The sequence below is a fragment of the Pyxicephalus adspersus genome, chromosome 3, assembly GCF_032062135.1.
Source record: "Pyxicephalus adspersus chromosome 3, UCB_Pads_2.0, whole genome shotgun sequence".
Classification (NCBI taxonomy): domain Eukaryota; kingdom Metazoa; phylum Chordata; class Amphibia; order Anura; family Pyxicephalidae; genus Pyxicephalus; species Pyxicephalus adspersus.
Genome location: NC_092860.1, coordinates 137,524,137 through 137,537,598, shown reverse-complemented (window position 1 = coordinate 137,537,598; position 13,462 = coordinate 137,524,137). Strand labels below are relative to the sequence as shown.

The following is a 13,462-nucleotide window of genomic DNA, read 5'->3' as shown; positions in this document are numbered from 1 at the left end:
TGCATTTATGCAATCATTAAAGATCACAAACTGCACGACGCAAGCAAACCCTGGATAAGTCAGATCAGTAAATTTTTCCTTCAAAATGCAAAATACAAACCTTGCATTACAGAAGTGGTATAAGCATATTAGGTACTTTTTGTCTTAGTGATTTTATTTTATTGATGGCTTAAAGCAGATCTAAATCAGAACATTTATTTTGTCAAATCATACACAAATGTAATTTTTTTAAATACTCTTTTAAGTTTTATATTCTTTTGTATCATGTCAGAACTTGTAATTAGGGATGAGCGAGGGAATTTATTAAATTCAGTCCCGCCGCTAATTAGGCAGTTCTGGCTTACCAAACTTGTAGGCGAGAATAGACTTTTTAAATTCGGGAACGTGAAAATTTTTGGGACCTGCAAGACCAATCAGGGGAGCTGTTAGCTCTGCTCCCCTGATTGCTCTTGCTGCTCTTTAATAGTTGTATGTGTTCTTGGATAGATTTTCTCAATCCAGGAACACAGGATTCCTGTGTTCCCGGATAGAGAAACTGCATCCAGGAACACATACTACAGGGTGGCAACAGCAATCAGGGGAGCGGAGCTGCTCCGCTCCCCTGATTGCTGTTGCAGCAATAGAGTTTCTCTATCCAGAAACACAGTGTGAGTCTCACAGCTGGCTGCTCATGAATCAATGCAGCGTGGGAAAAATCCTCTGATATTTCCCACGGCCGCGTTCATTCATAAACGCAAGCCGCATGACTCACTCTGAGAGGAGTATTGCGGCTGCATTTATGAATGGAGCCATGAGAATCCTCCTCTCAGTGAGAGATCCCCCTCTCAGTGAGAGATTCCCGGGCACTACAGGTCAGAATGAGTGCTTGCCTGTAGTGCCTGGGGATTGCTCACTAACAGGAGGATTCCCAGGGCTGTATTTATGAATGCAGCCACGATAACCCTCCTATAGTGATTTCCGATGGTCTCTGGAAATAGACCCATCAGAACTTCGAGGAAATTTTCTCGAGAATGCCAGATGCTCATCCCTACTTGTAATCTGATTTCTTCACTCCCTGTCTACATGCACCCACTTCAGCATTGGCTGAATATAATCCTTCACCTGGATGAAATGTGAGGAGGTGACATCTCAGTATTATTGATGTATGAATCCTTAATGGGGAGATTTCCTGTCCTGGTAACATGAGGGTCAGAGGCGCAGGAAGGAGGAAATCTCTCTAATGGGGCAGAGACAAGAGAAATACAATTTTTAGAAAAGATAGGGAAGAATTGAACATCTGTGATAATTTTTTTTACTGCTGTATTCCAGTACCAGCATGTTTCCAACACTTTATGTCCTGGTGTCACAATATTTAAACATGGGGGGAAATGACCCAATAAGGACACAGACAGCAATAAAAATCTGACAGCATAGTTACCTTTACCATATCTTTGCAGAAGTATAAAGGTGCTAAGGTCTTGTCTGAGTAAACCTGTAAACAGGGATATTGGTGTCTGTAATATCTACTTAGTAGGATCTCTATAGGATGCAGAGGCTGATTGCAACAGCGATTTGCACTGATAGGACCTTGTAAGCCCCTGATATTTCTAAAATAGGAAAGAAGGACACAAATGATCACCAGAGGAATCAAAACTCAGGGTCGCCATGCACCATACAAAATGACCGTACAATTGTTGCATATTTAACTTTAAATTTGCCCAAACTATGTATATAGTTTAGGCAAATGTACAGCGCTGCAAAAAATGATGGCGCTATGTAAATCCTGTTTATTAATAATAAAAAATAATAATATAGGATCGACCTAGTCTAGTTTAATAATTTCCATTCAATAAGGTGTACACTTGCACTACATAGTTGCTAATAGATCTAAAGGAGATTGCACAGTTTGTAATGTATAAGAGGAGCCACATAGTGCAACTTCTTAATTTTTCCACGGTTTATCATTCTCCTATGAATGAAAAAGGAAACAAGTAATTCTGTGGGCTAATGCTCTGTTAGACGAAGCCAAAACAAATCATTTAAAGTACAATTTTATTTGTTGTCCTAGTGGTAGCATTATAAGTGTTTATGCTTCATTTTTATTATTTATCCACCATATCCTGTTCAGTTTGTGATACCAGCCTGCATGTTTTCCAATATTGGGGGTAATTGTCCTGGAAAATAAAACATTGCTGATGGTTGCTAGAACCAGGTCTGGTTTTAAATACCTGCCACAAAAACAATATTTTCCCAGAAATACAAATAATACACAGTACCTCCATCTGAATCTTGTATTTCCATGTGCACAATCCCTGGATCTGAGTCTACTCCAGCCACAGACCTGCAAACACAGAATACGTTTTTTTAGGTATATTCATCCAAAATGATTTTTTATTCATATAAAAGAGCATGGCTGAGCACACATCTTCAGAAACTTAGTCAATGTCAGCAAATTTGCAACAAGGTTTTGCTGAGCTCCAGTACAACATATTGATTTGCCCACCTTGGTAGCATTTTGATCAGGACACCCAGGGTGCAGCAGGTAGAATAAATCCATTTGTAAGTAGTGCACCTGAATTTATATTTGTTGCTTGATTTGGGATCATATAGGATGTAGAGCAGCATTAATTACTGTAAACTGTCAGCTATTTCTCAGTGAAATTTTATTTCATCATTCCAGCAATTAGCCAACCATGTACGGTTTTGTAATCAGTAATATTTATTTGTATATGCAAAATAAACTTACATAATCATTATGTTTATATTATTCTCATTATCAGACAAAGGCACGGTGCTTGCAACACATGGAGCTGATCTTTAAAGGGGACCTGTCACATAATTTCAGAATCAGAACATCCACCTAAAACTATCATGTAATTGAATATAATATTTGTGAATACTAATGAGAGAGTACATTTAAGTTATTAGTCCATTATTAACCAACACAAAGCATTTATTTTATTATTTTATGTCTATAATTTACTGTCATAAAATATGTACACTTCTGGGAAACTGTCTTTATGCTGCAGAAATTTACTAGCATGCAATATATGATTGTGTCTGATGCTTAATATCATAAAGAGTTTGGTGCTCCTGCATGTACCATGTGTTCATACAAGTAACAATATTCACAAGGTTGAGAATTTCCATAAAATGTAAAGTTTTGGCCATACAAGTGAACCTTGTGGAAAAAAAAGTATGGACTGCTTATTATATCAATACCTCCTTATGTTGAAGTAAATAAACAAATGAAAGTTGAAAAAAACTTGTAGGGAAAGATGGGTAGTAAATTTACCTACTTTACCCTAGCTAGGGGCAACTAAACAGCATCCTACCAATGATATCCAGGGGAATGCTAAATACCAAAATTATTGTTGACAGTGCAGAAGTATCTTCTTGTATGATTTCCCATGGTAACTTGTTAGGATGGTGATTTTGCTCTCACTTAAGTAGTATGGGTGAAAGTCAAGACATTTTTTTTTAACACTAATGATAATAATTACTATATGTGAAGGGACCACAATGTGTTTGGTTCTGAATTACCTATACAGGAAGTGGCAAAGGTTGATGCAGTAAATTTTGCACAAACATTTTAAAACATCAAAAATTACACTTGTCAACAAACATTTTCTTTCCAAGCAGATTAAAGTCATTTTAGGTTATGTTTGATGCACAGATCCCAAATATGGTATTGGTTTTGCTAGATTGGCTCTAGTTTTTGAAATAATAACCTCAATAATAACCTCATGGAAAACAAATTAAACATAGAAATTAAGCAAAATAAACTAGATATGCCTACGTATACAAAATTAAATTTTTTAAATACTTATGTCAATATATTTTATATTCAGTATATTTACAGAACTAATCACAAAGAAGTCATAAAACTCTGTATGATTTCCTTTTATACTGATGATCAGGACAATCACGTTGAAGACTCCAGCAGTAGTCTGCCATCATGTGTCTATCCCATCTGCTCTGATACCTTCCTTCCATCACCTTTATATCTTGATGGAACCTCTCCCCTTGTTCCTCACTGAAATCACCAAGGTTTTCTGGAAATTTTTGCAAATGGCTATGGAGATAGTGTACTTTTATACTTATAGTTGCACCCACATTTTTAAAGTTTAAGAGCAAGTTTTGTACCAGTTCTTCATAATTTTGGGCTTTATGGTTACCCAAGAGGTTCTTTACAACCATGACATAGCGGTGCCAGGCAGAAGCTTCAGTATCAGTCAATTAACTTTAACATTTGAATCATTTATCAGTTTCCAAATCTGGGGTCCATCAAAGATTCCTGCTTTTATTCTTTCAATAATCAATCCAGGGAAGATTCTGCAAATGTATTTGAAGCAATCACGGTCCTTGTTCAGAGCTCTAACAAATTGCTTCAATAATTCCAACTTTATATGTAGTGGAGGGGGAATGATTTTTTCTTTGTCAACCATTGGCTCGGTAATGATGTTCCCTGCACCTTTTTTCATGTTTTCCCTTGGAGGCCATGTCACTTTTTTCCAGTGATCCTGCTTTGCTCTACTATCCCACAAGCAGATGAAACATGGGTACTTTGTGTATCCACTTTGCTGTCCAACTAGGAAGTTCACCATTTTTAAATCAACACATCTGGACCATTGGTGTTCATGATAGCAAACGTTTTGTAAGACCATTATGATATTTTCATATTCTTTTGTTTGTTGAGGAACCAGTTGGAATTGATGCATAGCAGTTGCCATTATGCAGTAAAACAGATTTCAAACTTCTAGTAGAACAGTCTATGAAAAGCTGCCAGTCTTCCGCTCGGTATTCTGGTACTCCCATACGGGCTAGTAGTCCAGGGATGTTACAACAGTACACAAAGTCTCCCTCTTCACTGAAATATGGTTGGAGTGTCACCTCTCTTGTCCTATAAACCGTTATTTTAACTTCCGGTCCCAGACAGTTTTATTTCTTTTAGCCTGGATGCTAAAAGTTCAGATGCTTGTTTTGGCTGACTTAGGTCTTGTATTAAATCATTTGGCTTTTCTTGGGAGAACTGCTGGTTTGATGAAACACTTCCTTCATATTCACTTAAAAAAAGGATTGAAATATCCTTGGCAAGTGAATTTTTTTTTGTTGAGCTGAGTTATATACATATATATATATTTATATATATACATATAAATAATTTTTTATAGTCTCTATTGGAATATGGTACCCTTTACTTGGCAAAAGCTATATATATATATATATATATATATATATATATAGCCCCGTAAAGGAACCCTTGTGAACATCCAAAAGCCCTATGATTAGGTGCTGCCATCTTGGATGCCAGCTGTCCCAGCATCTTAGAGTTCACTCAACTCGTTAGGATTAATAGTATCATCCAGTATTTATATAGCACCGACATATTGCACAGCACTTTACAAAGTTCTTAATCATGTCACTAGCTCTCCCTCAAAGTCTATATATAGTCTATTTTGGGGGAAAGCAAACTAACCTAACCAGATTTTTTTGAATTGTGGGAGGAATCCTGAAGTATCCAGAAGAAATCCAGGCAGACACAGGGAGAACCTGCAAACTCCATGCAGATAGTGTCCTGGCCAGGATTAGATTCTGACCTGGAACTGCAAAGGCCAGAGTGCTAACCACTGAGCCACCGTGCTGCCCACCCTGAAGTCCTGCCCCAGAAGCTACAGAAAAGGAGAAGAGGAGAGGGATGAAGGAGCTGGGCAGATTCCAATTAGAAACTAGAAAAAGAAAGGGCTAAAATGTATAAAGATGGAGGGAGCTGTGATAGGGATTTGACTCTTGCTTTATTAGACCAATTTTTAAGCAAGGGAAGAAACACTACAAGCTACCATTTATATTATTTGATTTTTCAGTGCTTTAACCAGAAATGCTTTAAGTTGGTGACAAGGTCTCTTTAAGTTTACAAAATGTGAATGTTGTTCCAAGCCTTCAAATGAGGACTATTCAAAGCAGAAAACGCTAAACACTCTTCCTTTACAGTGAACAGTCACCGGTAGTGTCAGTAATAAGGCACAGCAGAAAGTAATTACTTTAATACCCAGCCTTGTGAAATGTATTCCACAATCTTCAGTTTCCTGTATTTTAAGCCAATTTATCAAGTCAGGGATAAAAAGCCATACTGGGCTCGGAATAAAGCAAAGCAATGTGTAATTAATGCTACATAATGAATAAAAGATTAGATCGCCAATGTAACAAAGAGACGATCTTTCAGTCATAAAGTGAAAGTTGCCCAGAAACATAAAAAGGTAAGGAGGGAAAAAAAAATGCCTATTTATCTTGTACATAAATATAGCCAAATGCAAAGCATCAAAGCACACAAAAAGCAATTATTGCACCATGGGGCTGGTATATTATAGCTGGGATTTAATGCAGCTTTAATAAGCGTGTCTATAAAATTAATAATAAACTTCCATATGTGAAGACATTACATTTTCTAATTTACAGGCACATCGAGGTAGAAAATTCATAGCCAGGAAAGGAGTCTTTGGAGGTTAGCCGAGAATGCAAAACAGGTTGGTCCCTCCGTTTTAAATACTGCTATGCATATTAATATTGTTATAAAAAAAGAAGAAGAGGATTGTATATTTTAAATTTGAGCCTCGGACCTGTTTTCTGGTGTATGCAGATTTTAGTAAAATTAAATTATTATTAATAACATTAAGAGCCCATTTACATCATAATATCATACATACCATAACATGGAATGGTAAAGCAAGGTAACGTGCATACCATACATGCATTGCAATGCTTTAGGAAAAAAAGGGTTTTGTGTTTTATTCACATATGATGGGTGCATTGGCAGCATTTTGTTTTCAATAGGCTTCTGTAAATAACACAGATTAGTTTTCACACAACACATGCTAAAGGTAGGTCTAAGCCCAGCCTGGGTGATGTTCCTAAAGCACAGTGCATCACAAGAATTTGTCCTATTTTTTCTATAAAATACACTTTTTTAATTGTTTGTGTTCCATTGCTGCTGATTTTTAACCAATATATTTTCATTATTGAAGACCATAGAGAAATTATAACCATCTGCATAAATTTTAATTAAACTTTTGAGAGTCAGTATATCAGCTAAGAAACTGGTATTTTCATCTAATGATTTTATATGACAGCCATTATACTGGTATATGACAGTGATTTTTCCACAATCTATTGCTCCACTTGTAGTCTCAGCTCTTTACAGGACAATAGGGTGGCTACAAAAGGAGACATTCTGAATGAAGCATAAAACGTAGCCACAGTCATTAAGGATCCATTATGTAGTGCAAAGGATATAAGGTGTTAATGAAGACTAACTAAACACATGTATCATAAAAAAGACAAAAGAACAAATTAACCTATACATTTTTTTAAATATGTGTTCCAAACATTGGTCCTGATTTATTAAAGCGCTCCAAGGCTGGAGGGGATACACTTTCATCAATGAAGCTGGGTGATCCAGCAAAACTGCAAATAATTTCTTAAAAGACATTTGCTATTTGTTAGCAAATGTTTTGAATCCTGGACTAAATGATGACCATATGACGAAATGGTGATAATATATCAATCACCAGTAGGTATAAGGAACAATTTCCTTACAATATCTTTAGATGGCGATTTTTAAAGCAAGAATGCTGAAATTTGCCATTGCAAACAGTACTTAAGCCCCCTTCTGTCCTGGTTATGAATGAAATGAATAGGAGTGGTTCAGCAAACCAGAATACAGGTCCTTGTCTCCGGGTGCATATTGGTTAAAATTTAACACCTGGGTTTGGTTACCACCCGGTTGTATCTCACCCTTCCCACAAGGTAAGAGTCTGCAGCAGGGGTTTAAATGGAAATTTAATTTTAACATGGCATATTGGACACATTTTAGACACTGTTTGATGACTATGCTATGCTTTGTAATAGGAAAGCCCAGTACTGCCTGCTCATTTGTTGTCTTTCTATAACTATATAAATATATGATCAGTCTGCTGGGCAGCAGAGTCATATGATAAATGTATTTTGTTATAGAAAGAACAAAATATGGACAAGTAAACCATTGAGTTATACACAGTGGCCCATTTTGCATTCAGTTCTGCTTTTTTGGCCTTGAGCATCACTTTCACTTTCATTCTCCATTTTTAGAAACAAAAAATGCTGTTAAATAATAATTAAACTCTTTAGGTAAGAGGAGTGACAGCTAGAATTGTAACGATGGTAGATGGTGAACATCAAGGGACGGATCATGGAAAGCACTGCTCAATATTTCATTTAGTTCCTTTTGATGGCATCTCAGACTGAAAGAAAGTCTGTCAAATATTCTGTACCTCAAAAGACTCGGGTGCATATGTCTCCTATCAAAGGATTAATGAAGGCAAGTTGGCTGCATGGAGTAAGTTATCCTGTGTAAATGATTTATGTAGGCGATGCAGAATGGATGGAGTAAATGTGTGTTTTTTTGTGTGCTGCTCTGGCATTATTTTCATCTGAAGCTTAAACTGTGCTTGCTCTACACTTTAAATACTGGACATGTGAAAACTTGTAAAGAAATATCTATATATTTTAACATTATGATGGACGGTTATAATGGTTGCCAGACATGGCCCAATAAAAGTATAGGATAGAATGGTTTGAGCATATCTGGGTAAATTGTCTATGAAGGACTGATATGCAATTTTAAATAACATATTGGAAAGTTACCATCAATTGCTGCTTTGAATGCCAGTTGGTCTCTTTTGCCAAAAGTCGATTGGGGATACTTCATTAGCTTTAGAACTAAACAAGAGCTGAACAAAGGATTACAAGCTTTTGAATATCATACCTAACCTTTGGGGAGAAATAAAGAAGTAGACATTTCTGACCACTACTGAAAATGTTAGTTGCCCAAATATATGAAATATATATGAAAAGAGGATGAGAGTGACATTACTGTCTTCAAGAAGAGATGGGCACAAGAATTCCACAAGAATGTGCTCCTGTAATAGGTTGGAATGCATTGTATCAGGATTTTGGACACCGAGATCCTTCGAGAGGTAGCAGCATGGCACAGTGATGTCACCCATGCCTCCCATGGCTTACCAAACTGGAAACTGTAAAGAAAGTAAGCATTCAATTCCAGGTCGATTTTAATATTTAACTAGCTGTCTAGGTAGCATAATGACCTTCTGAATAGGATGAATATTAAAATACTATACTTGCCGCACACCTGTTCCAGGTAAATGAAAGTATGCAAACTGAACAGACATAATATTTTTAGCTGCAGGTCAGCATTTGGATTCACCGAATTTCTTAGGCGCAGATTCTCCTAAAATCAAATCTATCTCTGAAATGAAATGTATGTTTTACTCATGGCCCCTGCCCCAAAAATACAGTTGCCTCAAATAAACCACTGAACAACAAAGTTTGAAAAACAAAAAAATAATTACATTGACCCAATTTTCAAAGCTTTTGGGAGGTGTAAGTAACATCACTATTTCTTCCAGAAGGGCTGGGAAATAAAAATCCTACAACAATGTGCTGCTGTAATGGTTGGAATGCATTCTCGTAGGATTATGTGCACCCAGATCCTTTAGGAGGTAGCAGCATAGCAGAGTAATAGTGGGGCTTTTTTAAGGAAATTGTATTACTAAAGCTAAGACTAAAATTCCATGTAAAGGTCCACTTTAATGACAAACTAAAGTTTAAATCATAAGAAGCTTTTAAGTTGCCCAAGGCTTCATTAGGCAATTAGCATAAGTGACCTCACTGCATCATAAGTGTACACAATAAACAAAGCTGTACTACTGTAAAAAAAAATTAATATATTTGATTCTAGCCCCTAAAGCATAGTAACTGTACTTATTTTAACTTGAACTCTAAAACTATAAAGATAATTTAATACACTACACATGCAGTTGTGTTTTGGGAATTGCAACTTCAAACAAGCCATTATCTTGTTATATTCGTTGTTGCCCGTAGCCATCCCAATGTAAATTGTGTAACATAATATCTTAATAAAGTCTTCACTGATGGCCTCTCCTTTGCAATGTTTTCCATTTGTGCATTATTTGTTTTGCTCCAGGTGGAGAAATCATATCCAGATGTAACTGTTTCTAGACAGACGCTTTTCAGATGTAACTCAGTTCAAGGGTCTGCGATTGTCTCTATTTTCTAGGTCCTGGAGCTAAACCAGTTCATTATAGGCAGTTATACATTTCATCAGCATGACATTTTACCCCATAAATATATAGTCTATAGGAGCCAACTGAAAAAAAAAAAAAGAAACGTGCAATTGCTGTAGACGTGTATGTGTCAACCTTTGTTTAAAAGCAAGTACATAGTAAGGTTTGCAAATGTTCAAAAAGGAAATTATTGGCACCATCCAACCTCGAAAACTGTAAGGGAGTTTGGAAGTACATTTCAAAGGCTTCAATGTCCTAGTGAAAATGAATGGTGGATTCTACGGGGAGACGTATTGGAAAAAGAAAGAAATGTGAAGATGCTGCAGATCAGGAGCAAAGCTTCACCAGGAGCAATGTATTTGTTTCTAAAGCTTGCATCTCTGGAGAGAAGCTCTTCATCTAAATCTGTTACAGAAAAGGTTGAAGGCTTCTAGGCTAAACAATGCTGGAGACAAGAAGGTCACATGATCCTTATGTAATGCTAAATCCTACTCTAGGGTTACACTAATTCCTATAAATAGTTCCTTTTTTCCTGAAACTGACAAGTGTACTTCCCCTAAGGTTTAAACAGAAAAAGATATTTTATGTATGCTGAAACTAAAATTCTACAAGTTTGTGATAACTGTAACCAATATGCCGGATGTCTTTAACTGTATTTAAACCGAAAACATTTTGCACTTTTTAAAAAAAGAATAGAAAATGATTAATACCCCTCCCTTGTTTCCTAAATTACCACTCCCTTACTCCACTTCCTGCATGTCAAATTACATTTAGGGTAGGATGGAAGCTGATTGGTGACTGTAAGATACTTTATGCAATTTTTATTCATTTTTTGTAATCTTTTAAAAGTAGTAAAGAGTACATACTGTGTGTGCCAGCATTACAAGTAGGTGTGATACAGGGTTAGAAGCTTACCTAGAAAAGGAAGAAGGGATGATGCCATCAGGGTTTACCTTTCCTCAGCCAAAGGAATGCATCCTTGGGAATCATCCTCACAGGATGATTCCCATGGCTGCATTCATTTATGACCACAGCCACGGTACTCCTCCTTTCAGTGTGAGTCCTGTGGCTGTGCTTATCAATGAATGCAGCCTGCGATGATTCCCACAGCTGCATTCATTTACGAGCACAGCCGTGGGACTCCTGTGTTCTTGGAAAGAGAATCTCTATTCAAGAACACATATTACAGTTCTTCTAGGGCTGCAAGAGCTTCGCTCCTCTGATTGCTCTTGGAGGTCCTGAAAAATTCGATTTCAACAGCCGAATTCACAAGGCCGTTCTTGCTTACATGTTCGGTAAGCGAGAAAGGCCCGATGCGCAGCGAGATCGAATATACAAATTTTGCTCGTTCATTCCTAGGGATGAACTACTGCCATACCCATGTCTGGGTAAAACATAAAGACCAGGTGGAAGGAGGACTTAAAACTATGAGTAAGAAATGCCTCCACATAGGGCTATCTGCACATTCATGTTGTTCATGCAGGCATCCTGATTATGCACCAGTTTGCCCACCTATGAGACTCTAATGCTGCACGACTAGAGTATAAACCACCAAACTGCCCCCTAAGCTATGGCAATGTTACTCAACCTGGGTTCCTCCAGAAGTTGCTAGAGGTTCCTTGAGCAATGAGTAAATTGTGACTCTCAGATCAGTTTAGGTGACACTAATGATCTTTTTGGATGTCTATAGGGGTAACCATCCGTTCCAATGGCCAGCAATGTGTTATTCTTCCTTCTGATCACCACACTAATGTACAGTGCTGTCGAGCTGTGGATATAATATTTATAGTAGGGGGTTCCCTGAAGACCTGAAAGTTATTCCAAGGGTTCTCCCATGTTAAAAAGATCAAGAAACACTGAGCTATAGACTATATTACTGTACTAAAAAAAACTTCAGATTTTTTTTTTTTTGCTTCATCAAAAGTTGGAATAATAAATATAGTAATCCATTTAGTATGCGCCTTGATATTAGGATAGAACATGACAGGTTGTTTTGTAATCACAGAGAATTAAATACGGTACTTGGAAATATTTGTCTAATCCAATAAAGCAATTTCTAATGCAAGTTTTGCTATCCAAAACGCCCAATAAAAAATGTCTTCGAAATGAAGTATTTCATTGTAAACTTTTTTTAATGCCGAGAATAGGAAAAGTCAATATATTTCACACTTGTCAGGATTATTTCAGGCAGTGTAATAAAATAATGTTCGAGTTCATAGAGCAATTTATTTAGTAATAAACATAGCAGTCGGCAGCAAATAAACAGGTGGATTGGGCAACATAAATATTCGGTAGTAAAAGATGACACGGCTGAATGTCTTCTGAGCGAGATATATATGTGCCTAACTCGGGCAAATCCTCTCTGCAAAATACTTGGCTGGGCTTCTGCACAAGCATTAAGGAATAATGTAACTGGGTGTTATTGATCAAGCAAATTGCTACATTGCATGCACATTTAAAGTATACTTGTGGGCTCACTTCAATATTGTTTCCATTGGCCAATATGGACAAACATTTACCTCTGTTTTATAATGTAATTCCATAATGTATTTATACTGTCCTGCCAGGGCATATGTCAACCCTGTGTACAGCAAGACCCACAACCTTATTTCATAAGTACCACCAATTTTCCTGCAGTTCCCTTTACTGCATTATCAGTACCAATAATACTGATAGGACATAGTGTTTCCTATGCACCGGTTTACCTTCATTTTGAGCAGCCTAATCTAAGGTTTCTACTTGTTTGGTTATGACAAGTTATACTCTCTCATATCAACCAAATGGTTCAATCCATCTACCCAAATTGATTTAAATACAGAGGAATTTGCGGTGACACCTACAGCTGTGTCTAAAACCAGGAAGGGGAGGGTCTCTGTGCCTTCTAATTGTCATAATATTTAGGACATATTTTATAGGCACATGAATCAGGCTCCACGTCTTTAGCACATGTAAGTGAATACACTGGGGTAGGTCTATGTTTTATCTAACCATATTGTCTTAAACTATGCCAACTATTCAGTGCAATGTGGTTAACCTATTTATTGCACCAGGGGGTTGGTATCCAGAGAAAGGAGTATCTTTTTTTTCTAATTAAAATATTTAGGATAAGTGCTACTCTTACCATTCTAGCTACTTCAAGAACAATGAGCCGGTCTTAAACATAGTAATTTGAGAAAGTAACTGAGATTTCATCTTTACTACCATATTTTGGTGAAATCGTGAAGCAATTGACAATATAATACCATTGTTTCTATTTCAATTTAACCTTTTATTGCACTGGAATAAAGCTGTCAATTTGTTTTATTAAGCAACCATCTTAATAGACAAAATTGTGGTGATTGGTC

The 13,462-nt window shown here is 36.8% G+C and overlaps 1 protein-coding gene across 3 annotated transcripts in view; it reads right to left on the bottom strand.

Moving 5' to 3' along the window:
* Positions 1-13,462, bottom strand: part of SORCS2 (sortilin related VPS10 domain containing receptor 2) — a 515,645-nt gene that overhangs the window by 108,963 nt on the left and 393,220 nt on the right. For all 3 annotated transcript variants that reach the window (XM_072406487.1, XM_072406488.1, XM_072406489.1), the window contains exon 6: positions 2,256-2,320. In XM_072406487.1, coding sequence (XP_072262588.1) covers positions 2,256-2,320 — 65 coding nt within the window. The remainder of the gene's footprint in view (positions 1-2,255; positions 2,321-13,462) is intronic.